The 26,484-nt window shown below is 53.0% G+C and overlaps 1 protein-coding gene across 3 annotated transcripts; it reads right to left on the bottom strand.

Moving 5' to 3' along the window:
- Window positions 1-259: 259 nt before the first annotated feature.
- SMAD7 (SMAD family member 7) lies at window positions 260-26,466 on the bottom strand. Of its 3 annotated transcripts, none has more exons than XM_035310601.1 (3): window positions 26,358-26,466; window positions 21,128-21,202; window positions 260-2,188 (listed from the first exon to the last, which is right to left on the bottom strand). In XM_035310601.1, the coding sequence occupies exons 1-3, from the start codon at window positions 26,377-26,379 to the stop codon at window positions 1,650-1,652; spliced, it is 636 nt and encodes a 211-aa protein (XP_035166492.1). In that variant the 5' UTR covers window positions 26,380-26,466; the 3' UTR covers window positions 260-1,649. The 3 variants fall into 3 exon arrangements, with proteins under 3 accessions (XP_035166492.1, XP_035166493.1, XP_035166494.1); XM_035310602.1 differs by having other exon boundaries at window positions 21,128-21,199; window positions 26,358-26,416; XM_035310603.1 differs by lacking the exon at window positions 21,128-21,202.
- Window positions 26,467-26,484: the final 18 nt, after the last annotated feature.

Here is a 26,484-nt window from a genome sequence, read left to right as displayed (position 1 = left end):
AAGAGGCAGGAGCTTAACCAGCCGGAGGTCCCATCTCCCTGGCTGAGGACACGGGTACTATGATGGTGTTGGATGGGAGCTGGCACGGGAGTTTGCTCGAGCCAGAGTTACGAGAAACAGGAATAACCAACAAAACCAAGCATGTCAGGATTTGTCCAGCAAGGGCCAGGTGGGTGCCCTGCATGAGGCCCACGCAGAGCTGCGTCCCTCCTGCCTGCCTCCTCCCCACCACTAAGAAAGCCACTCCGCACAGCCTCGGTCAAGTGTACGTTTTTATTTTTCAATGGAACATAAACTCCTTTAGAAAAAACATTCATCTGGATGATAACACCCATAGAAAAAAACACCAATCTCGTGGGGTTTTTGTTTTGTTTTTGTTTTTTTAATTTGGCATTTGTTATTTGCATTTATATTAAAGCAAAGTGCATCTTTCTTATTTTTCTCGTTTATACACATTGCACAATACATAAATAATGATGCTTATAAAACGTCTTTATATTTACAAGTAATAATATATTTATATATAACATAAAATACATTTTTTTCTTCAATAAATCTCAGGGTTTTTTTAAGGAGTCTTTTTTTTGTTTTATTTCCAAAGCACTACAATGCTAAAGTTCCAATGAGAATGCTCTCTTGTTCATTTAAACCTTTATATTTAGAAAAATAGCTTATGTTAAGGTCTAAACATGCTCATTGAGCTAAGAACAGTGTAAAAGTATCATACTTGTGTATGAATTCAAGAAGAAATGAAAGCACAACTGCATTTCCAGATACGATGGTACCGGGATAACCTGATCTAAGCAGGTTACAACAGACCAACTATCATGAACACTTTTTTATTTTTTTCCCCATTTGTTTTTCTTTGTTTTGTTTTGTTGTTTTTTTTTTGTTTGTTTGTTTGCTTTGCTTCTTTTTTTTTAAGCTTATGCTGCTGTCACTTCGCATCTCAGCTCAAATTGTAAAGCACGGGCCATGCACGGTTTCTTCACGGTTGTTTTCTCCCCTTGCATCAATCCATGACAATAAAAAAAGCAGCGGAAGGATGGGCAGACTTCCCCCAACACCCACACTCCTGCGGTGGACAAGATGAACACAGGGACGAGACTCGAGCCCAACAACGACAACAAAAAATCAACAAGGGTGGGTAAAGACCTGGCTGGGAAGGTTTTGCACCATCGTTTGGCGGCGGCTAGGTAGGATCAGCACCGCTGGGGAAGGGGTCTCAGCTGGGTGTCACCACCACTGGGGACGACTGGAGGCAAAGGGAAGGTGGTGCATGAAAAATATGGGTCTCCTGTCATGTTACCCAAGTGACGGAGACGTAACAAATAGCAAGTGGCTTCCCGGTCTTCGATCACATAGGATAATCCTTTCAGAGGCGGGAAACAATTATCTTATGCGATCCGCCCCCTCTCCCCGCACCCTTCTCTTGCCCTTCTGAGTTATTGGTCATTCACACTTTTAAAAAATATATATATTTATCAAAATACCAAGGCAAAAATCTTTCCATAAGCTATTTCTCAAAACAGGAAAAAAAAAACAAACAAAACAAAACAAAAACAAAAAGTTTGCATGAAAAGCAAGCACTCAGAAGGAAATAATAGCAGCAAAGTAGTATAAATGTCATGAGTCCACTCTGTCTCGAGTCATCGGTTATTAAAAATAACCTCCAACCAGCACGGGCAACTGCTGATAAACTGTCTCGTGTAGCACTGGCCCCAGCCTTTCACAAAGCTGATCTGAACAGTAAATCCGGTCCATGGTTGCTGCATGAACTCATGGTCGTTCGGCCTCTGCAAGCTGTACGCCTTCTCATAGTCAAAAGCCTTGATGGAAAAACCTGGAAACACTTTGTGCACCAGCAACGTCCTGGAGTCAGGGTTGTCCAGTGTGGCCGACTTGATGAAGATGGGGTAACTGCTGCGGTTGTACACCCACACGCCGTCCACTTCCTTGGTGAGCTGGATGCCATACCCGATCTTGCTGCGGACCTTCTGCACCAGCTGGCTTTTGTTGTCCGAGTTGAGCTGTCCGAGGCAGAAACCATTCCCCTGAGGTAGATCATAGAAGATATCCAGGGAGGGCTCTTGGACAGAGTACAGCCGACCCACGCGTGTTTTCTCTTCCCAGTATGCCACCACGCACCAGTGTGACCGATCCCCCGGCTCCTGAAGAACTTGGGAATCTAAAGGAAGTGAGAAAAAGGGAAAAAGAGGAGAAATTGAGTACTGCGGGGTTAATATGACCCAAAAACAAGGCAATACCATGAGGTTGCTTGCCTGCCCGCACCTGTGTGATGCTCTACACACATTCACCAGCAGCCCTAGCAGAGCCACCGCTTCCAAAAGTGTGACAGCCACTGTTAAGTCTGTTTATGCTCACCCACGTTTGGGTGTTTGCCGTGCTGCTTCAGCACCTGGTTCTGGTGGGGTACAAGGGCCCAAAGCACCAGCTCCCCCTCCCCAAAAGCAGCTCGAGGCACCAGCAGCACCCGCAGCGCCGCCGTCCCTCGCCCGAACCCTCAGCAGCACTGCCGGGGCCTAGCAGCAGCACCCTTCCTGCCTTGGCCAGCTGTGTCTGGTGGGACCAGACACCCTGAAAACATTTATTTACACCCAACAGACATGCTTCGGAGGTCACCCCAGTGAAACAGGGGGGCTGGGGCTCTCTTTGGGGAGACAGAGGCCCAGGCCGGGCCCCCAGCTGAAGGCAGGCCGCGGGAAGCGCAGGCAGACGGCGGCTTGCAGCGGCAGGGTGGAGACCGGAAGCCTTGCGTTTGTTAACAAAAACGGTCGCAAAAACCCACAAGAGCAGCCCCGAACTTGGTTCCTTTAACCCGTTTTTTCAACTCCTTCTTCTCCGCCTAACCCAGCGTGGGCAGCGAGGGGACGGCACGGGAGGGAGAGGAGGAAAATGGGGGCGGGGGCAGGGAAACGTGAAAACCCCCTTTCCCCGACGGGGGATCTGTACCAGCCCGGTGCTGCTCAGCTAGCAATTCCTCCCAGCCTTCGCAGGCATGTTAAGACCTGGGAACTATTAATCTCTATAATTGTATTTAAAAAAATAATAATAATACAGAAATCCTGCTGGGGCCGCGAGCTGGCGAGCAGGGGGCAGCACCCAGAGGCCTCCCCAGCCAAGCACGGTGAGGCCCCGCAGTGCCGCCTGAGCCCCCCCCCCGCCTTATTTTCTGTATTTTTCTGTACTTTTTGCTATTAATAAGCCTGCTTCCCCAGCACAGGCATTTTGCTCCGGCCTCCTGTTTAAAGCACGGCACTGTGCTCTTAAGGAAAAAAAAAAAAAAAAGGATAAAAAAAAAAAAAAGAGAAAAAAAAAAAAAAAAACACCAGCGGCACACTTTTAATTTCCTCATTTCTATGCCAGCAAGGAAAATATTTCTGCAGTTGCTGGAGGCAGCTACTAAAACCGGGCCCGAGCGCAGCCGGCCGGCAGCAGGAGGGTCGCTGGGCTGCCAGCCCCTGGGGACAGCGGGGCCAGGGGTCCCTGGGGGGACAGCCCCACAGAGCATCGCACCACAGGGTCGAGGTGTGCCGCCGCTTGTCCGTCCATCTCCCCTTGCCGGTGCCTCCCAGGACTTTTGTTTCCTCTAACTCAATCCTGCTGGAACCTGGCACCGCTGGGGAAAGGGGACGAGCGAGGGAAGGGGCGGCGTGGCTTGGGTTGCCTCAGCCCTAAGCGAACGGGGTGCTGGCACCCCTCTTCCCCCTGCCAACAGAGGATGCCCCAAGCGGGTGTTTATCAAGAAACACCCCCGGGACTGTGTTTTCCCCCAGAAAAAAAAAAAAAAAAAAAAAAAAAAGCACAATTTGGGGGTGATGCAAGCCGCCCAGGCACCCGCTGGGCTGCGCCCCCCCCCCCCCCCATGCCGCACCCTCCCCGCCAGCGGGAGTTTTGCCCAAGTAAAGAAACGAGCTCGGTTGACGGCGGAAAAAAAAAAGTTAATTGTTAAAAAAGCGGCTGGCCCTGAGCCCTGGTCCCGGCAGCGAGCCGGGGGCGGCCACGGGAGCCTCCCCCCGGAGAAGCGTCAGGCACCGCGCTGCTCAGGCAGGGGGGGCAAAACTGGTGTTTGTGTACATGCGCAGAGAGAGGGGTGGATTTTTATTTTTTTTCTAAGGATGGTTTAACTAGCTGTTTGTTTAAAGAGTCGTGAAAGCAAAGCTAGGTTGTAAAAAGAAATAAAAAAAAAAAAAGCACAACCCAAGCAACCAACCCACCTAATCAGAGCCTGCCATCAATGCCTAGAGCCTGCAGGTCTTTTTGCTTTACAGCAGTTGAGGGAATTTTGCAGCAACAGCCATTGAACCCTGCTGAAATTCCTGTAAGTTTTTATTTATTTTCTTTAACATAAAAGCATCCCTTTCAGGAGGAGGGGGGCTGCAAAAAAAGCCTTTTTCACCTCAAGTTTGTGCTTGCATTAGTGAAGACCACTTAACAAGTAGCTCATTGCAACTTACAAAGAGTTATTTAATTGCCAGTGCATTAATAAAAAAGGCAAAAAAGAAAAAGAAAACTGCCTTGGCTATGAATGAACAGACCTTTATGGAGGGCTGGAAGTTCATGAATGAATCCCACTAGGTTTTTCAATGACATGGGGTGACCAGACCTCAAGGACAAGTCTTAGGTAATCCGGGATTTTTTAAACGAGCCAGTGCCAGCACACAGTATAAATATGCCAGAGTGTCTTCCGTCTGCGGGATTCGGCTGTTGACTGGACGTCTAGTCAAAAAGCCATGAGAATATATGGGTTGAGCCCGGATAAACAGGGTCAGGCCTCCCTGCCAGCCCGGTGAGCCAGCCATCACCAAAGCCGCTTTTCACGATTGTTGGGACCCCGGCGGAGCTCCCCTGCTCCCCCCATTTTGGCATCAGCAGGGAAAATGGGTGGGAAAAGCCAGTGGCATCGCCTGGGCGGCGGAGGCAGGAGAGAAGGTTGCAGGAGAGAAGGAAAAAGTGACGCAGGCACGCTTCCGGCAGAGGTGGAAATTTTTTTCCCCAAAAGGCTCCGCTTTATGGCAATGACCACAGGCTGGGCTAAGCACGGAAATGAAGCAAAATGCTCCCAAAAGTCCCAAAACACCCCACTGGGGTCATTTCATGATCCCGTGCCACCTCCCACAGCAAGCCCTGCTGCAGACTTTTACAAACCCCCAGACCCTGGGAAATTTGCAGCCACGTCTCCCGCAGCCACATGTCCTCATGGGCCACCAGCTGCCACTGCCAGCGCGCCGTGCATCGGCTGAACCAAGGCCACTGCGTGGGCCAGTACAGAAACGGCTGAGAAACACTTTGGGATTCTAGTTTTGAGTTAAAAGCATCGTTTTTACGAGCTCCTCGGAGCAAACGCATCCCTTTCTAAAAGCCTGGAAAAGTCCCAGCAAGCTGTGAGCGCTCCCATACTCCAGCAAACAATGATAATGCTTAATGCTAGAAACACGCACGCCATTATTTTCTTATTAAGCACCCCTCCATTTGCTGCTATCGTTGGTTTATTATTATTTCCATGGTTTGCAAGGCAGCCTGCCTAGGGGCCCCATCAGGATCAAGGGCCCCCCAGTGCATTGTGCAAACTTATTGTAAAGAAAAAATAAATAACTGAAAATAAAGCTAGCCTCCGCCCGCAGGGATCTGGAGAGTTAGTCATATTGATCACTCACAGTCGCGTCTACACAGAACCGCTGCCCGACGCAGAGCACGTTCCTGCATGGAGGGGCGAAATCGAGGCAACAGTGTGGCACCCCGAACTCCTGGGGGCAACATTTCTCCGCAGGTTGGTGCCGACATCTTTGAAGAAGCTTGTGTTGGTTGACTTGCCACCTCATTCCCATGGAAAACCATTTTTTTTCTCATTTTTCTACCATGCCAGATGACACCCTGTGAGCTTTCCAGAAGGGCCATCCTGACTTCTACCAGCCCATCCCTCGGAGGGGAAGGAAGCACCGCTCCACGAAGGCATCACCCCAGGTACTTCCCAACACGCAAGCCGGACCGACAGACCGTGAGGTTTCCCACCGCCTGCACTGACCCTCGCAATTGTCAAGTCCTGCCCAAAACTGCTCAACGAAAGGCCAGAGCCAGGGTTTCTCATGCTTTGGTGCCATGGAGGAAAGTGTGTGAGGGAGACTGACACCACAGAGGGACCCGAGGGCCCCGGGAAGAGCCCCGTGCTTGGTTTTCGCGAGCCGCGGCAGACTCGCACCTCGCATCGCAGCTGCGCTGGAAGCAGCAAGGAATTCGTGAAGCGGCTTTGCTCCTCGACACATGAACAGCTTTGGGATGATGAAACCGTGTCATCTGCATCTGTACTTTTTCTTTCAGAGTTCTGGCAGTTTTATGAGGGGACCAGGAAGAAAAAGTTCTTTTTCATTCAGGAACTGAGACATTTCAGCTAATTTCAGGAGAGGTTTCTGTCTGATTTTTTTTTTTTTTAAGGCCATTTTGGATAGAAAAAAAAACACGCTGAACATAAATTTTGGTTTAAAAATGTGCATCAGCCTTCTCCATCCCTCCTGTTCATCACTAGATGTTTTCATGTTTTCCAGTCCATCTATCCAGCCCTTAATACCCTCTGGGCTGGTATTAGGAGTGCCAGAATCCATTGCAAAAGCCAAGCCCTGCACAAGACAGAGACCAAAGCACTCGCTGCTGCTCACAGCTTTTGCCTGGCGGTGGAGGAGAGGAAGGAGCGGGTCCCCCCTTCTCTCTCCCCCCGAAGTTGTGCACTTCTTCCAGGCTCTGCCCAGAGGCAGCAACGCTGCGGCCAGCAAAGCCGCTCGCAGGTTTTCAGATCTCAGCCTTGTCCCGGTGCCAAGTTCACAAACATCAGGGGGGAGGTGGGAAGGGGATCTTTTGTTTTGCTTTGTTTTGTTTTGACATAGCTAAAGGTTTTCCTGTAATCAACCGACTTCTAAGGAAAGCAGCAAGTTGAGCACACACTGCGCTATCTTACCCGCCCGGACTACTCCCATTTGATCGAGTCAGGGGCTATCTAGGTCGTCACTGGAATCTGTGACAGGAACAGCTCTCAGCTGAAAATGGGAATAGAATGGCATTCCTGATTAGGTTTTTAAATGCCTGTAATTGGATCTTTTCTCGGTGATATTAGGACTACACGTAAATTAAATTATCCGACTGCAGAAGTGTTTTTAACCACGGAGATTTACGTGTATTGATTCTTTTCAACAGCAGCTTCACCCTGAAGGGTCTCCTGGTGCTCTTCCTAAGCTTCCCACCATCACACGCCCTCCCCTCCCTCATTCCTCCGGGAGGCCTGGGCTGGGATTTCCCACCCAACCTCACCATGCCATCACCTCCCCCTGCATGGCCACGAAGAGCTCCTCGTTTCGGGTGCCCTCACCGAGCCACTCACGGTGGTGACCCTGCATCCATGACCGACAACCCAGCACGAATGGGCAGCGGCGGTGGATAAATTAAAGTACACGTGCACCGAGCGCTGGAGAACAGATGAAACAAAAGCCCTTCCTCCTCTATCTGTCAGCACGCACGGAGGGCATCTGCGCTTAAAATAAATAAATAAAAAAATGGGCTGGACTGGTGTCAGCACAATGTGTCGTCTGGTCGGGGCCAAGGCTGAGACCGAGCTCAGCGCATCTCGCGCCCGTAATCTCTTGGCTGACCTTAAGTGGCATTTGTGAGCGCGGGGCAGAGCCGTGCCCCCCATCTTTTGCTGCATACAGAGATGGAAGAGATGGAGACGGAGAAAAGGCCGCCACCGCCTGCAAGATCTCTTCCCACCCACCCAAAAGCAGGCAATAAATCCTGCGGGAAAGGTGCAACGCTTTTGTGGTTCGCATACAAATTCCCTGCATGCAGCACCACGAGCCAGATGCAAATGTACTTGCCGCAATTAATTGATTATAGCCTCCCCTCTTACGAGCAAATACGCTTTAAAAAAACGCCAGGAGTGGTTCATGTTGGCTCTGCACAGGTTTTTGCATGCTCCCCTGTCTTTGCTTGAGAGTCACTGCAGTTGCCATTTTGCCCCTCATGTCACTGTAAGTACCTTTTTTTGCAGGATCTCAGGAAAAACACGCGCCTGAACTCTGATTCGAGAAGGGACCAGGAATTGCATCAGGGTGAGGAGAACACTGAGCATGATGTGCAACCACACAGCTAATCAAAGCGGAGACAAACAGGCACAAAACAGGGAAATGTCACCTCCCTTCTAATCTCTTGGGTAATTCACAGGGTCCTTGGGCGGGGGAACAAACAAATAATAATAATAAAAAAAAGTCCAAAAAAACCTCCAAAGCCAGATTTCCAGGTATGCCTTGCAAAAGCAAAGAAAAATCCAAATTAAAGGACATACCCTGCTGCAGAAAAGGGTCTTTGTGCCTTTACTGGAGCTTGTGGGCAGCCTGCAGACACCACCCACGGGAATGTTTGCCCCAAACCTTTTATATCTCACTGCACACCAGGGCGAGACAGCACCGGCTTCCTCACTCCCCTGCTTTTGATGGCTCAGATGATTTCTGAAAGGCTAATTTAGGGGATCATCACATGCTTTGACTCCTGTTGTTTGCAGAGAAAGTAACCCCCGAGGGATGTGCCCACCCAAGCCACCCGCGGGGTGGCCCCTGGGGACGTGCCCCCCACCAGCACGAGAGCCCCCAAAGACAGTCGGTCACGTCAACGCTTGCTTAGGGAGCCCTTAATCTGTGGATTATTGACACGATAGGACCATAACATCTCTTTAGGAGCCATTACAGCCCATCGTGTCAGTAGGTACTTACAGAGTCCTTAATCCGCGGATTGACAGGCTAGACCTTAAATTTGTGTCTATGTCTAATTAGGCAGTTTCTTATTACTCACCCTATCCAGTAACCTTTCCGGCCAAAGAGCCTTGAGATAATTTCTTTAATTCATTAGCAAGTTTCCCACCCAATCACTTAAATGGTTCCTTGCTCCTCAAAGTAAGTCAACCTTGTGTAAAAATTGATGTCCTGAGTTTTCCCCAGAAACTTTTGCTTTGTCACCACAAAATCTCCCTGCCTGGAAAAAGATCTCAGTTTCTCCGCGTGAAACTTCAAATCCCTGTTCCACCACGAGCCATTTTCACTGCCTGGGGAAGGACGGAAGGCCTTTGCACTCAGTTTTCTAAAGGCCGGTGTCTAGAAGCCAAGTCACTGTGAACAGATTTGAAGTCTTCTGAGTCTGATGGGGACGCAGGGGATAAAATTTGGCAGAAGCCACCATGGGAAGGAGTCCGGGATTGTGATGATGTCTGATGTTTGTGACCAGGGCTTTGGTTCGGACCCACTTAGTGGTGACTGATGAGACTCTCCTGTATTAACGGGAGTGCTCTGCTCGGCCCAGGCAACCTCTGGGGACCCGAGCAGGAATTCCCATCGCCTCCAGCAGGGCTGCAAAACCCCCTTGTGAAATCAGCACCAAAATGTGGTGGGGTTGGATGGTAGGAAGAGGGGACAGCTGGTCCCCGAGGACACCCCCAGCGGTTTCCAGCCCAACGTGGTGGTGGCACCTTGGGCCAGCCTTCTCCTGGGGAGCCCCACCTGGCACCCAGCCCCGAACCGTGGGGCTTATGGAGCACAAGAGCCAGTTGAGGAAGGGTTTGCTACGAAGCCCCGAGGGTGGGCAGCGGGGAGAAGGAAGGCAGGGCCGGGAGGGCAGCCGAGGCGTGAGGAGAACAGCGTGATTCGCAGCCAGGTGGGGACGTGCACGGGGCAGTGGGGAGCGGGGACAGGAAAGAAAGAACCAAAGTGAAACTGCCGGGTTCATCGAGTCCACCAAACCAGAAATTTGATGCACAAACATCCTATTAGTCATTGCTACTGCCTAATTACGGTGATTAATCAATTACCACGGCTAAAAATTACCCAAGAAGAGAAGAACCTTTTTCTTGTACCCACTTTCTTTAAAAGCCAGCAAGGCTGCAGCCACCGGTCTGAGTCTGCTGCAGCTACAAGGGGGAAAAAATACACACACACACACCAAAAATGCCTGTCTGCCTGTCTCCAGTGGTTAGAGAGGAGCCAGCTGACTCCAGTTTCCTCTGTACCAGGCTTTGGGCCTCATCAGCCATGCAAATTATAGAGTACTGTGCTGTCTGAAGGCCGAATTTCGACTCAGCTCAGAGAAAAGCCTTAGAGGAAGGGTGGGGATGAAGAAGCCAGCCAAATCCATTCATAATATTTACAGTAAATGGGCCTCTTTGCTGTTGTTTAGTATACAGTCAGTCTAATTATTTTTGAAGTTTTAATTTAAAGAACCTTCTTTATCTGCCTCTCCTTCTGCACCCCTCAAAGGTGTGGGAAACTTCTCTTTTTTTCAGAAAGCGGCAGAATGGGAATCCCTCCCCCTGCGCCTCGCCAAGCCCTGCCCGCAATGGGGTGGGAAGAAAGAGGCCTCCCAGGGGGACAGGGGAGACCCCTCCCGGGGCAGGGGGAGATACCCTGGGGGATTTTAAGACCAAAAAGAAAAGAGAAATCCTGCCTGGAGGGAGGGAACCGGGCGGGCTGTGCGCTGCGGTTAAGCACGAGGGTGCAGATGGTGCACGCGGAGACCCCCAAGTCCTAATGCAACCCCCCCTCCCCTCCCAGACCCTGTTTGTGCCACGCATGTCCCCACTGCTCTCCTCCCAGGTGGCCGGGACACATCCCTGGAGGAGCAGCTTGCTCCCAAGGCTCCAGGATGCTCCCACAGCCCCTGCCCTCACTCCCACGGGCTCCTGCGCCCCATCTGCGCGTGTTTCATACAAGCCGGTGTGATCCCATTTTAAGGACAATCGGGGAGGTTTCAGGAGATTTCGGAGGCTCCTCCTCAGCATGCAGGAAACCCCAGCAAGCCTTAGCGAAGCCATGCACCCACCAAGCAACTCGGGGCTGGTCCTGGCCCCGGATGGCGGCGTTGGTGAACAAACGCCTCCCTGCCTGGCTTCCAGCAGGGCACACCCCTTCTCCACCTCAACCCACCCCAGAGCTGAACCAGAAACCTTCTGAGAAGGAGAAACCAGCGCACAAAGGGCTCCCGAGTTCCAACCACGCAAAGCAGACCCGAGGCTGAGCTTGCCAAAATCCCCTCTCCGGCGACAGCAACCTGCCCGTCACCCTCTCGGCACGGGGACAAATCACCACCGCCGCCACCAAAGCCATCAGAGGCCACCAGGTCCCACGAGCTGCAGGGTCACGGCCCTCCCGAGCACAGCCCTCAGAGCTCACGTTTTGGGAGATGAAGACCTTGAAAGGCATTTCCAATTCAAAATAAAAGCACAGCTCCTCTGATAAAGACAGGCGCTGCCGTCCGGTCCCAGCGATGCCCCGGTGAGCGGGGATGCGGCCCCCGGGAGAGCCGCGGCTCTCCACGTTTTATTCTCCCCTCTGACAGCATGTAGCTATGCAGGTTACACATTAAGGGGCTTGTAAAGGCCTTAATAAAAACTGATGCATACTAGGCTAGTATTTCCAAACTGATACCTAACACCCAGATGTGTGTTACCATTTTTTCCTAAGTGCATTCCGCACGCGCACACACACACAGATGGGGCATGGCCGCCGCTCTCATTTCCATAATGAAAAAAATCCTCTCCTCGCAGCACACTGACCTGTAATTCTCCCCGAAGTTATTGCAAGACCGAAAACAGACATTTCCCCCCCCCCCAAAAAAAAAAGACCACCACCCACCCTGCGCAGAGCTCTTTCCTAGAGGGCAGGGAAAGGCTTCTCGCGGGGATGTAAAACATGGAAAAGCACGGCTGGAACAAAAGTCCTTTTCACGCCCGCCGTGCCCCCCCCGGCCCCACTCCGTAACAATTATGAAAACTGTTTAGCTGGGATGGCATTTGGAGCATTTACTGCATTCCTGCCAATAAATTCCATTCCCGGATCTGATGGAAAACGCGCCCCCTCTCCCCTCCCCTCCCTGCCTTCATTCCTCCTGTCTTTCTTTACAACCTAATACCCTGTCGACTCGGGGCCAGGGCCTACTTAGGGGGAAAAAAAAACACCCAGCGCCAGACTGGAGACAGCATGCAGACTGAAAAAGTTAATCATTACTTCTGTCTGCCTTCATAATCTAATCACGCCTATTCCTAAGAGCATGCGGCAAAGCCCGCTCGCGCGCAGGCACGCCGGGGCTGGGTCGCCGCGGACGGACGGACGGACGGACGGCACCGTCCCCCCACCCCCCGGCCAGCCCCGTGCCCCCCGGGCAGGGCGCAAGCCAAGCGCCCAAGGGACGGCGAAGGGCTCTTGGATGGAGTTCACAAGCGAGGAGCTGCCTCGCCACGCACGCACCCCTCCCCTCGCCTCTTGCTTTGCTCTGGATTAATAATGCTGAGCAATTATAGAGAATATTACGTTCATTAAGTAATTAACCCTCCCGGCGCTCCGGTGGAGCTGGCACCCCCGTTTCGCAGACCGTCGGAGGTTTCGGCGCTTTGCCCCGAGCTGTGAAGCAAGCAACACCCAGCTGAAAAGCCCCCAAAAGCCGCTTGCTTCGTCCAGCAGCATGGTGGCACGGGGGACACTTCAGGCGGCATTCTCGCCAGCCCAGGAGTCACGCGTCGGTGCATCTCCCCCAGCCCCAAATGCTTGCTTTCTGCCCCCAAAATCACCTCGCTGCGCCATCCCCGGTGACACCCGCCCGGTGACACCCACGACACATTTTCCACGCTCGCTCTGCGGGGCTGTGACAGAGAACAGAAAAACCGCAGGCCTCTCCGCGCGGAGATTTATGAGTTTGTTCCTTCTAATGAGCTAAAAAGTCTCAGCCCGGCTTCCAAAGAAAATGAATTCATCGGTTCAAACGCAGTGATGTAACTTCAGGCTCCCGACTCCCTGTCCAAATAAAACTGCTGTTACTGGATTCCCGCGCCGCCGCTCGCAGCACGGCGTGATGGGGTTATTTCCCCGGGGAGGCGTGGGGTGCCCCAACCCAGCCGCACCCCGCATCGCCCCCCGATTTCTCAGTGCTTTCTGCTTTCCTCCTGCAGGCCCCGTTGCAGATATCTGCGGCACCTCCCCGCGCTGCCAACCTCGCAGCAGACATCAAAGCGCGGGCGGCCTGGGCAGGAGCTCCCCCTCGGCGGCAGAGCCCGGGAATTTTTAGTATCTCTAAGCCAAAGCCATCGGTTTCATCACCGCGAGTCACCGGGGCGGGAGCCAACTCCACCGGTTGTAAAAGCAGAGGATGTTTGAACTTTCACCGCCTCCCCGGCACCCGAGTTTCTCGGCCGTAAATCAGCCCGTTTCGGGGGTGAAGGAGCACCTGAGCGGGAGGGGACGGCGGGGACGGGGACGGGCACGGCCGGGGCGCGGGGCAGCTCTGCCCCACGGAGCTGTGCCGCCGCAACGCTCGCCGCTGCGAGCCAGCGCTTATTTAATCAGTGCTGGCAGCTCTACAAACAAAACCTATTCAAAAAGAAAATTACCATTCATAGACTCCTGCTCGCTTATTATGTACACATATATGTACATACTTGCAACAATACTCCGAAGGCTCAGCAGCCGGAGCGCTCCTGAGCGCGCAGCTTAATGCGGAGATCTGCCTGCCCACCTGCCCCGTCGGAAGGGAAAGCCCTGGAAAGCCGTGCGGGCGTGCTGGAGGCTGGGGATTGACCCCAAAAAGTGAGGGGAGGCAACTGAGCCTTCAGTCACCGAAACCTGGCACCGATGCCCTGCTCTGTCCTCGAGGATGAGGTGGCACGGTGCGGTGGCACACACCATCCGCGACAGCAGTGGGTGGAAACCAGGAGAGATTGAAGAGGAATGGGGAAAAATGGGCAAGGAATGAGCCACATTTGGCCTCTGCCCCCCAGCAGGGACAGGAGTCCCAAAGGAGGGAGCCATGCTCCAGCCCTGCACCCAGGGACATCTCCAGCATCCTGGCAGCCCCGAAAGAGCCCTGGGCACGGCAGGAGCCAGGGGACGGGGAGCTGGAGCTGCGACACTTTTTGTGCAGCGAGGTTAAAAGGGTAGAGAAGGGCTGAGCCAGCTCTTACAGAGCTGCTTTTTTTTTTTTTTTTTTTTTGCAAGTTAAAACCAAGATAATGACACTGGGTGGGGACCAATTTTGAGGGCTGAGCAGCCAAACCAAAATTAGTCTCCAAGCCAAGAGCTTCCTAGGCCTCAGAGTTTGGGGAAGGAAGCTGAGAAAAGTCATGAAAAGATTCCTCAGTAAGTCGAGAAGCGTGGCCGAGTGTAACGTTCAGGCAAAGGTGACCCTGCTATTAAAATATTTTTCAACATAATAAAAATAAAATAAAGCACTCGAACTGCCTCCCTCTGAAAGGTGGGCGCCACGAGATTGGGGGGAGTCTCCTTTTCTCTCCTTTTCTTCTCTTTCTCCTCCTCCCCCGGCACTTTCTTCCCCTTCACTAAACTATGTTTTCTTGTGTTTCTTTTTTTTTTTTCTTGGCTGTTTCCTCATAAAAGACTGATGTAATTTCCTGTCTTGTCCCAATGTTTCCTGTTAATTAACAGGGTGAAAGTTATCATCACGGATTTAACTGCCTACCCAAAAAAAAAGGTTAAAAATAAAAATAAAAGAAATGGGACAGAATGGCTGGCCGTGAGCAATGCGTCCTGGGGCGCACCTCCTCACCTCCTTTCTCCATTCCTCAGCCAGGGACCACCTGCGTGTCCCCTGGATGGAGCAGCCTTTGCATGGGTCTGGAGTGCAGAGAAAAGCCCTAGCCTTCCCCGGGCAAGGATGGGCAAACACTGCACTGCTCCTATCTTGCCAAAAATGTAAAATAAAATAAAATAATCGGTGGAGAAAGTGGCAGCCTGGCTGATGGTGCCATGGTGCCCCACTGCCCCCCAGCCCAATGGGCAGCACCACTTTCCCAACACGCCCAGCACGCCCTTTTTTATTAAAAGTTTAAAACAAGAACACTGAAAAAAAAAATAAAATAAAGGCTAATCACAAGCCCTCGGCCGGACATCCTGCGCGACGCTGAGCACCTTCCTGTCCCGCTGGCCCCCGCACCACGCAGGATGGGGCCGCGCTGCTTGTTCCTCAAGAGCAGCGGGACGCAGCACCGTGCCGGGGGCGCACGGCCCGTCCTCGGCCAGGCGTGGGCAAAACGAAGGGATTTCGGGCAAAAAGCGAGGGCGGGGGGTGTCACTTGAACTCGCCTTTCTTCGCACGCCGCCGCTAAAACGGAGAGCGTGCATCAGCAGTTAATAATATCTCGGCGCTGAAAATAAACTGGAAAGGAAGCTACTTTGTGACAGTAGGCAGGCGGCCAGGCTGCGGCGTGGGTCATTCAATCCTGCCGGGGACGGTGGCGGGGCTGGCACTGACCTGCGCCTGGCCTCGTACAGTACCCGAGCACGGCCGCCAGCCCACCTGCCTCCTGCACGGCTCGGGGGGGATCGGTGCGTCCTGTATTCCCTGTGTTTGCCCCCCTCTGGATGGCACACACCCCGTTTTCCCCCAGCCTCAACGCTCCGACGCCGGCGCTCGCGGGCTCCGCATTTAGAAACAGCATCACGCTGTGTCCCCCCATCCCCACCGCGGGTAAATGCATGTGGTTAATGTTACTTGTTCCTATAGTGTAACTGATACCCGATCACAGACAGCATAGATGGAAAAGATTCAGGCCCCGTCTCTGCCAGCTCAGGACTGCTCCCGTACGAGTGTTTTTGTCCTGTCTCGTTTTAAATGTCCCCAACGATCGGGTTTCCGGCGCTCAGTGGTACATTTTATTTTGCAAACAGATAGCGGTTTGGATTGCTTTCCGGCAAACACGCAGGCACACCCCTCCCTGGCACCGAGCTTCCAAATTCACCTTTCTACTCCCATTCCTGCCCCAAAAAGCCCCAGGTTGCGGGAGAAAAGCCAGTGGCCCAAAAGCCACCTGCCTGAAACTGAAATGAGCTGCCAGCCAAAATGAGGACGAGCGAGGAAGAGGCAGCGACCCTCCCTGGACAGCGCGCAGACGTCACTCGTGGTGGGATTTCTCCTGCATTTTATTGCCGACTGCTCCCAAGGCACCGCTTGGTTGGAAAAATCCCGTGGCGCCAACGCAAATGGATCAAGCAGAGATCGCTGCTGGGAAGGGGGATGGAGTGACACGGGCTGAGCGCTCCTGCCTGGCTTTTAACCCCTCCTGGGAGGACATCTAGGGGAGCACAGAAACTCCTCCCTGGGCTCCGGAGGAGTTCAAAGCAACTACTCAATGGGTCCTGCTCTCTTCTGGGCAACCCCAGGGTGAGAGCCTGCTTCAAAAGCCCACGGGGGGCAAGGGGCCGAGAGCCGCGGGGCCGGTGCCAAGCGCGGGCTCCCCCCTCCCCGCGACGCTGGCCCGGCCATGCTCTGCCACAGTCAGATGATGTGCAAGGCAGCCGCGAGGCTCCTAGTCTGGCAGGCAGCCTGCTCCGCTCCAGAGGCTCCAGCGCTGTCACCCATGCATTAACCCCTGATAACCTTGTCCTTCGGAGGACGGGGACGTGCCTTTTGGGGACATGCTCCAGGCACGGCGGCTCACACCATTTGTGAACTGCTCCGCAGCAAGGCTCAGAAGGAAAGGGTGCAACAGCGTGCAGCGTTGGAAGCAACCAAAAAAAAATATCAAAGGGACGTATGCTCAAAAATAAACCCAGAATAAGTGACTTGAAAAAAAAATTCCCAAGCAATTGTTTATCCCTGGGACAAATATACAATCCTAGCTACACAGGAAGATGTCTCAATTTCAGATTATAATAGGATGCCAATTTGTAAATAAAGGCATTTCACAGGAGGTTATAAACTCTGTGCTACAGGGAGGTGGAAAGAGGGGTTGGGAATGGGAAAGCAACCCGGGGGCTGGGCCGGAGAAGCCGGTCGGGATCCTGCTTGCGGCGGGGGGAGCGGCGGGACCCGCTCGCGAATAGCTGCGGGTTTAGGCAAGGTGCTTCTCCCCGGCGAGCAGATACCAGCGGGGATCAGAGGCATAGTGAAACATTCCAGGCCTGCCCGCTATTCCATAATGAAATGTCACTCAGCCGCACGCGGCGCCTCTGCAGCAAAGCTGAATCAAACCTGAAGGAAAGCGGCCCATCCGACCCGGCATGGTCTGTTCCCAGGCGAGCGCCACTGGTGCCTCTCCAGCCTCCAACCAACTTTCCAGGTCTTTCCCCATCTTTCAGGCGCACGCCTTGAGCGGAGGAGGCGGGAGGGAGAGGCTGAGGCTGTGCTCGCCCAGCCTCAAGCCACGGCGGGCTTGGGCCAGCGCCCACCCGGCACCGTCACGCGACGTCCGCTGGCTGCGGGAGGCTCTGGGGCAACTCCAAGGTCTGGGTGAGTCAACAGACGCTGCTGAGCACAGGCTGAAGGCTGGGCAAACTCTTGCCTTTGGTATTTTATGAATAACCCCAAATAAATAAAAAAAAAAGCGGTGGAGGTGGTGAGGATACAAGCCAGTTCATCTTGCTTTCTCTGTGTCACGGCCTGGGCTTCTTGGAGAGCTTCTTTCTGCTGGCAGACCCAGCACCATTCAGCTGCCCCACAGGAGAGCTGTCTTCTCGCCCACCATGGGCACCACAACCCTGCACCGGCCAACAGCCACCAGCAGGGCTGGAAGAGGGAGATGTCCATGTCCATGTCCATGTCCATGCAGATACTGTGTCCATGTCCCATGGAGACCCAGCTCTACCCCACCACCACCCAGCAGCATCAGATGGCTCCTAGAGCTCCATGGGTTGTACCCATCACACACCCAGCCAACCCTGGGCTCTCCGAGTGCGGCTTTGCTTGTTTGAAAGCACAGTCATAACCAAACACATCTGCTGGGAACAGGTCAGGCCAAAACACAGGAAAAACCACCCTCTGTCTCCTATTTAGAGACATTATTTTTGTCTCCAACGGGATATTTTTGCTCTGTGCGTCAACCGCGTCAGGGATACAAAGGACCTGGGCTGGTAGCACCTGAGCACAACCACTTCGGTGGGTGACATCCCAGCTTTCCCACACAGTGACCACCGAGAATAAAGACAGATACGTGGTAGAAAGGTGGGGGACACAGGCTGGAGGACGGGATGGATGGGGAGAGACAGCAGAGGTGCCCTGAGAAGAGGCGAGGAGAACAGCACGGGGTCAAGGATGAGCCGACGCTGCATTAATATCCAGCCAAGCTGCACGCAGGCCCCACAGCTCCTCTGCTCTGATTTTGACCTCTGGAACAAACCTCATCCCCACCCTTTTTTTTTCTTTCCTTCTCCCCCCCCCTATTTATAACTAAGCCAGCTAGGTCACAGAAGTGTCGTGTGGCTGGGTCCCCACCCCTCGCACTCTGCCCCCTTCCACACACTGCCACTGTCGATGTCAAAGCTCAACTCCACTACACGGGAGGTCACCCCGAGCATTTCAGGGACACCTGTCCCTTTGGGGGGGACTCCCTGTGACTGCATTCTCACATTCAGCTCCCCCCCTTCTTTTTTTCACAGAGGCAGGGTCAGCTTGGGGGTTGTGTGGGGGAAACACTTGTGGACGCCGCTTTCCGTCCCTCACCCCAGCCATGCCATTCCGTGCCAGGCCGTGCCATGCTGTACCATGCCGTGCCATGCCACACACCCTCCCACCTCCTCCTGCCTCTGCCCTCCCAGCACCTCTGGTATTCATTTAATATTCATTAGTATTCAATTAAACTGCCTTCGGCCTCCAGGAGAGAGCAGCCCCGCCAGCAGCCGGACCCGCGGCTCCCTTCATCAAAGGATCCTCGCTTCGGTTCCCTTCTTCATGCTCCTCTGACAACGCCCTCATCTTCTCAAAGCCCCATCCAGCTTTCCTGCCAGAATGGATGTCGACCCCGGGCTGGCCTGTTGCCCGAATTCTCCGCTGCTGATAGCGATCTGCCTCACCAAACCTACCCGTTCTGCCTTGGAGAAGCCAGGCCAAGCCTCCCGGTTCTGAACACGACTACAACACGGACATCTCCTGCCCAAAGCAACCGCTCCAGGCACCCACAGTGCTACAGAACCCCACGGCCACCACCCTCACATCCTCAGCCTCTGAATAATCGACAGAAATGGAGGTTTCATGGCTTTTTGTAAAGCCACCCCTTTGTAAGGCAGACCGGAGGATGGGTTTTCCACCAGGCCTCTGCGGCCTGCGCCTGCCCAGACCCAGCTGAGAGCTCGTCCCTGAAGCGAAGCACTCCAAGCGCACCCTGACTCATTAATGCCCTCTTCACATGCACTCTTCTGCTACCTAAAACATGCCAGGGAAAAAAATAAAAAAATAAAAAAATAAAGGAGAAGGTTAGCTTTAGGGAATTGCTGCAAACTGCGTTTATTTTCCTTTCTTGACTGGGTCTCTCCAGTTGGGAATTTTCAGCGCTGCACTTCTGTGAGCGGAGCGGAGATGCCAGTAAATCAGACCAAATTCAAAACAAATGCTCTTTCATGTGGAGGCATTCGGCTTTGTTTCATGGCTTGTGTAGCTAACCGTATCCCTCCATGAGTCAACTCTCCTATCAGCTCCTCATTAAACTAAATGGCTACAATTACATTTGTGGAGGAAAAAGAGTGGTTAATGATCGTAAAAGGTTCTGTTTCCAGGCTTTTGGAGGGGGAAAACCTTTGATAACCAAGAGAAGAAAATTAAATCCAATCACGTGAAATAAAGAAAAATTGCCCTCAGAGGGGGGATGGCGCTTTCTTTTGGGGGGCAGGAGGGGCTCTGTTCATCCAGCTCCTCGGAGCAGCCCCTGGCCCCAAGGCGCAGCACTGGGGCTCCCCTCCTGCAGCCCTTCGGAGCGAGCTGGCTGATTTCCTGCAGCCCAGGCCCCCACCTCCCTCCTTCCCTTCAGGAGCAGAGCAGACAGACGAGATGTTATCAATAGCCCGAACCTTTCAGAAAGCCCCCTTTTAAAAGCGAGTACTTCCTCTGCTTATTTCATGTGGTATCCTGTGGAACTGAACTCTCTCCTCCCCTCTGCAACGGGCATACTTCAGGAGGGAAAAAAAAATCTAACAACATCCTTATTGTGTTGTTTTGCTCCTTGTCTCCTTTCTTTTTCCAGTCTCTTTTTTCTTCCCTGCCTTCCCTAAAGCTAGAGGCTCCAATGGCAAAAAAAGGAACACCCAACATCCCACCATGCTAAAAAAAAAAAGCTCAGCAACAAGTTGCTCCGTTCCCTCTCCCCCTCCGTTTGATTAATTCTCATTAGGGCCTTTGAACAAACAGTATGCTCCCCTCTCAAATAACAGACAAGGTATATATTACACCAAAAGAAAAACAAACAAGGCTCACTTAAAGACATCCACACCAAATGCAATTCCTGGAGAGAGAGAAAGACACGCAGACCCGCGCGCGCACACGGCTGCCGCCGACATATTTCTGACATTCCAGTCTCAGGGCAATGAGCTGCGTAACTGCTCCACAAATCATAAATCAGGGAGACACGCCGACAAAGAGAGCACCTTCCAACATCAGCGAGTACATGCAGGTACATGGTTTCAGACACCCAGTGAGCATGCACAACTGCTTTCATCCTGGCAGCATCAATGTGTAGAGCCCAGCCCCAGGACTGGCTGGGCTGGGGAGGGAGAAGGGCTGCTGGAGGCTTTGCACCTCAGAAACCACCCCCCGAGGCCCCATCCCATGATGGCTGAAGGAGGTGGGAAATGGGAAAAAGAGGAAAATTCAGCACTCGCTGCAAAAGCTGAGCCTCACGCACGAAACTTTGGCTGCCAGTTACCCCAACCAGCAAAACCCAAGCAGTGCCACTGCCGCCTATCAGGCCAGGACAGCTCGACACCATCCCCTTCAACAAGGGACACCCACACCTGCTCCGATAAACGACGCATACAACCAAACTGACAGCCAACATCATTGAGCCTTCCCCGACACACCTCTTCCTGCCTCGCTTCGAAATTAATGGAGCGTAAGGCTGGAGTTCAAAGGAAACACAGGCTTTCGGGGAGGGACAGCTTTGCCTGGGATTTCAACGCATCCTCTGCGAGAGAAGCAGCTACTGAAACAAAATCCAACTCCCCCTTTGATCATGCCTTTCTCAGCAACTCACATCCCCAAACACCCCAGCACCCGTTCTCGGCCAGGTGGGACCCTCGGTCAAGGGGACCCAAAGGGACGCAGTGGAGAGACCCGCGGGCAGAAGTAAGGTCAACAAGAGGCATCTTACCTGAAAGCCCCCCAGGGGCTAGACAATTAGTTCCCCCTGTTTCAGTGGAGGAAGGCACAGAGTCTGGACAATCTGCTGCAGCAGAGGGAAAGAAGAAGAAGAAATCAGTATACATGCACTTCTCTGCAGGCTCCCAGCGCCGCCGCGAGCGGAACACACATTCCAAAGCATTTAACAGGAAGCGATTACTAATTGTCTGCACAGACACGGTAGTTCATCAAGATGCATCCACCCTAACTCATCGCCTCAATCAAGGCTCCATGCTGCACTTAATCACCAGCCCATGCTGATTATAGACCGGCAAAAATTACAGACTGGCTGCCACCTCTCCAGCCAAGTCACCAGGTAATGAAATCAAGGCTGTCCTCCTTATGACAGAGCTGATGGAGCTCCCAAAATGCTTAAATTGCGGCTTTGTGCACCAAACGCAGTCAACACCTGTACTCGCCATAAGGGGAACTGAAACGGAAAGGTCTCATCACTGCCCTGTTGCCACAAACGGTCTAAGCTTGTGCTGCCCCGCTTGGTTTTTGTCACCAGCAGCTGCCGCAGACCTCACCCACCGCTGGCCACCCCCTGGGAGCACAGCGTGCACCCATGGGTCCTACCCCTCCAACCACCGGCCGAAGGGACAGGGTGAGATTACCCGTCTCGTCTGCAGTTTCCCCTGACATACGAGAAGCTTTTGGGTTCAGGGCTTGGGCCTCTCCATCCCGAGCCACCCAAGCATCTGCTCCCCTGCTCCAGGCAGTGACAGCCAGAAGCCACCAGCGGTCCCCTGCTCCTACGGGCAAACTCCAGCTTTTTGGTCACTACTGCATAAACACGAGCTCAGAGGCATGCTGTGATGAAGCCAAGAGGGAAGATCCATAAAATTCACACAACCCCCCAGGTCCTCGGCCGGCTGTCAGGAGAATTTTGGCTTCGTCCAACTTGGGCTCCCTGATGATGTCAATTAGCCCACTGCTTTATCTCATGGCAAGGGCCACCATCAGGAGAGCCCTGATATTTTACTTCCTACTGCTAAGTCATTTTTCCAGACTTCATCCCTGAAATCCCAATGAAAAAAGCCTCCTGTGTGCATAACCTTATTTTATCAGAGTAAAGTATAAGCTCTAACAGGAATATACAGTTTAACAGGATATACTTAATCAAACTGAAAACAATAGGGGAGACAGGAAATGGACTTACTTGTGAAATACTGTATACTATACACTCTCTAAATGCCTTGTGGTGTTTTCTATTCTTTAAAGAAATTTGCTTTTTCTTCTGTTTAACCCTTTCCAATCCAGACAGAGGATTCCCAATGCCCTAACCTCAATTGCTTGGGCTACAGATGCTCTCTGGGCACAGGCTGGACCATCCTGTGTGGTGGGTCCTCTGGCCCCGATGACACCTCCCTGGTGAGACAGATTGAGAGCCTCCCGAAACACCTGCACCCCTCCCTGATCCACACTGACAGTCAAAGGAAAGCCCCAGTATGCTTTCATGACTTATTTACAGCTGTCAGCTCCCTTCCCATCCATGCTGCAGCCAGTTCCCTTGGTCAGCCAACTACACACACCCTCTGAAGTCTCCCTACAGGACGGTGCTGCTGCATCTCCATGCTAGAACACAGGGGATGACCAGCTGTGGGATCAGCACAAACGCTGGGCTCTCTGCACTAAAGGCGGCTGGTTCCAGCCTCACACTCTTCCTATCACCCACATTAGCCAAGGGCTCTTGCTAGTAAGAGGTACTCAAGCTCGTGTTATTTTCGGCACCAGAGAGGTCGCCGGATCGGAGGTTTACACAAGCCTACTGCTTGTGAATCTCCTCCCCGAATTCCCTTACCGCAATATAAAACCATCGCGGAGACGTCCAATTATTCCTGGTGGCTACCAGCCCAACCCTGCAAGGTGCCGACTGTTTCCTGGAAGTTGCCAAACCTCTGGCTCCCATGAAAATCAATGCCACAGGAGGGCATTTGGCTCTGCAAGCAAAACCTCAGTAGGTTTCCTGCCCTCAGATGCTCCGGCACCACCACGACAGCACGTGAGCACCAGCCCAGCCCGTGCCCCTCCAAAGCTGCCCGGGTTGCCGCGGATGGCTGTGCAGCAGAACCAGCACTGAGCCAGGCTCTGCAAGGCTACGAGTGCACTGCAGGCACAGCCCCTCGCAGCTCCTGTCCTGCTGAACAGTGGGTTGGAGTATCTGCTGGAATTATTTGAGGCCAGCACCGTCTCTCTCGCTTCCAACACAGCCACGGGTGGCAGCTCCTGCAGGGGCACAGGGATGCTGAGCTGCTCTGCACCTCCTGAAGCTCGGCTTTGCCCTGCGGGCTCAGCCCCATGCCAGCTGCCGTCACCAGACCTTGGGGACATCCCAGGTAAGGAATGGGCCAAGTCCTCACCTACGGCTTCTCCTCGATGAATGCATCCAAGCGAGCTGGCCCACACCTACAGCCTGCCCACAGGTAACACGGCTGTCAAGAGCAGACCTTTGTGCTCTGTGCAAAGTCTGGGAATCAGAATCACAGAACGGTTTGGGTTGGAGGGGACCTTTAAGGATCATCTAGTCCAACCCCAAAAGCATACCAACATCAAGCCAACACAGAAGCCAAGGTGGCATTTCCCCAGCCACAGCAGACCCCAGCACCCTGCTTTCATAAGGCAAATGGCACAGCCTCCCCAGCACCCTGCCACCAGAAGACGTTTGCCATAATCCCACCAAGCACACTGGTGACCGCTGTCAGAGCCCGTGCTGCTGCAGGTACGGCTGTTCACATGAAGCACTAACAAGACACAGCGCTACGCACCTAAATATTTTATTACCGCTATCCCCTTTGATGGAAAAAATACAAGTTTCTGCCTGGGTGCACGTCCCCAGCTCCATTGGCACTGTCATTTTCCTAAACTGCCCAAGTTAAGCAGCGGCACTGCTCCTACCCAAGGTCCAAAGACACACACATCAGGCAGGAGAAGGGCTTTGCGCCGTCCCACCGCCAGCTACCATCCCTCCCAGCCCTGGCCAGCATTGCTGAACATACAGGTGGGAAACACCGGGCACACAGCACTGCCCGCCCTGCCGCAGGGATGCTCGGACACGGAGCCCTCGGCACAAGCTGCGGAGGAAGCGCCCGGAAAGCCTGAGCTCGTGCAAGCCACCTGCGCCGACAGACCGAGAGGCTCCGGCAGTGCCTGCCACGGCCCCACGCGCCCTGGTAGTCAGAGTTCAACTGCCAAATGGATTTGTCTTTCAAAAGGGAAAAAAAGGAGGACTTTTTGGTGAGTAACCGAGTTGTTTCTGCGTTTCCGATTGGCAGCGTTAATCACTTCCTATTGGCTGATCCGAATAACTTTTCCTTTCGAAATGGCACATTCATGTTCTGCGGCTTTTCTGTTTACACACATTTTGCTACCTTATGTCAACACTTGCTAATGAATAAATATATCACTCGACTAACTGAAAATGAGGTCCTGGCAAAGGCAGATTGGATGTTTAAACCCTGCTAATAGATTTATCCTAGCATCTTTACAGGAAGCTGAAGGCAGTCGTTAACCCTTCTCTCCTTCAGCTCCGTAAGGGCAGGCATCCTCCAAGCCCTCTGCAGAGCAGCGTGCGTCCCATGCCGGGATCATCGCTGCGGAGAAACAAGGGCAACAAAGGAAGAAATCTAAACACCACACGCTTTGGGGCGAGCACCCCCTTGTCCAGCTACCATGCAGGTGAAATAATGACAATTTTGCTCGAACCCACCAATCTTTAGGGCCTCACTGAGTGTCATGGCACAACCCTTCTGCAACCCAGCAGCAAGCAGCACATGCTTGGGATGCTCAGCCTCCTCCCGATACCCTCGTTCATTCATCAGCCTTTATCTCGTGTTTTTTTCATGCTGAGGCAAAATATTTCATGCTTTGCAACCCAATCATCTGTTAAACAGTGTTGCTTATTTCCACATGGCATGGAGAGGCTTGTTATTGTTTCTATGAGATTGCAGAGGGGAAAAGCCCACAGCGTTACACGTCCTGCCTCACTGTGCTCCAAGGGAGCACTGAGCAGGATGGGACCCCACCACGGCATCCCGGACATCCGAAGGCACCCCAGGTTTGGGGTTCCTTTCCTTCCTTTTTTAAGAACCAACTGAGGGCAGCCTGAAAAGACTGACTCCACCGAGGCAGTCCCATGGGACTCGTCCAGACTCCAGCGGCAGCCAGTCCCGAGAAAGTGCAGAGCAGCAATTTTAGGGAAACTGCTCTTCTGGCAGAAAGGAAAAAAAAAAAAAAAAAAAAAAAAAAAAAGACCCAGAGCCGATCTGCAGAAACACATCTATCTTTGACTCCCTGCCCTGCCGTCCCCCAGCTGCCCGGCGTGACAGGGGGGCACCGTCCCAAACACACCGCGCTCCAGATCCGCTAATCCCCAGGGAGACAGCAGCTGCCCCTGCCCGGCTTCACCCCGCTTCCGACTCTCCCCACCTCTCCTCCTGCCCTGTGCCAGCCCTATTTATCTAGCACCGGCGAGCTCGCTGCCAGCCCTGAGTTTATGCAGACAACCGCAAGAGAGCTGGTGCCAGCCTCAAATGGGCTTCTCCCCTGGCACCCTGACATTTGGTTACAAGCAACAGGCATGCAGAACGGTGCTAAAAAAAATACTCATTTTTTGACATGCACACCCGGCCCCCCCTTCCTAATTTTCTCAGCCTGACAGCATGGGATTAGGCTCCCTTAAAACACAGCAAGATTTCCGCCAAGCCTAGTTGTCAGGTCTCATTTGGGCTCCCAGCCGTCAAGGAGCTGCTTGCCCAAGCTGCACCGTTTCCCAAATTCCTACAAAATCCGGACAGGCGCAGAAGCGAGCTGCACCACTGCCATTACCAGCATGAACTCCCCGTGGCCAGGCATGACACCCGTGGGGCTGCTGACCAGGAGAAGCCGGCAGCAGCCCCAGCCTCGCGTTTTTCCCGGCAACAGCCTTCCCAAAACACTCGCTCCAGAGGCCAGCCCGAGGGCCTGAGCCGCACCACGATCCCTCCTCGAGTTTCCTGGCAGAGCTGTAAAATCAGACTTTGTGCAACGCCTCTCTTAGACAAATTACACCTTAATTCTTCCGGGGGGACCAGAAGGCACCCCGGCACCCAAGTAGCCCAAAAGCGAAATGCATCAGTGTAACAAAGACATTTTCCCTGAGAAAGGGCTGTTCTCCCTTTTTATCTGAAGGCAGCTGCCTGCATTTAAAAAGGTCCACTTACCCGTTGGTTTGAGAAAATCCATCGGATATCTGGAGTAGGGTGGAGGGGGAGACTCTGGAATTAGAAAAGTACAGAGAAAATAAAGGCAGAGCCATGAGAAAGAAAAAAAAAAAAAAAAAAAAAAAAA

Source organism: Oxyura jamaicensis, chromosome Z (assembly GCF_011077185.1).
Source record: "Oxyura jamaicensis isolate SHBP4307 breed ruddy duck chromosome Z, BPBGC_Ojam_1.0, whole genome shotgun sequence".
NCBI lineage: Eukaryota > Metazoa > Chordata > Aves > Anseriformes > Anatidae > Oxyura > Oxyura jamaicensis.
The sequence above is the reverse complement of the archived record's forward strand: the minus strand, read 5'-3'. Positions and strand labels throughout refer to the sequence as shown.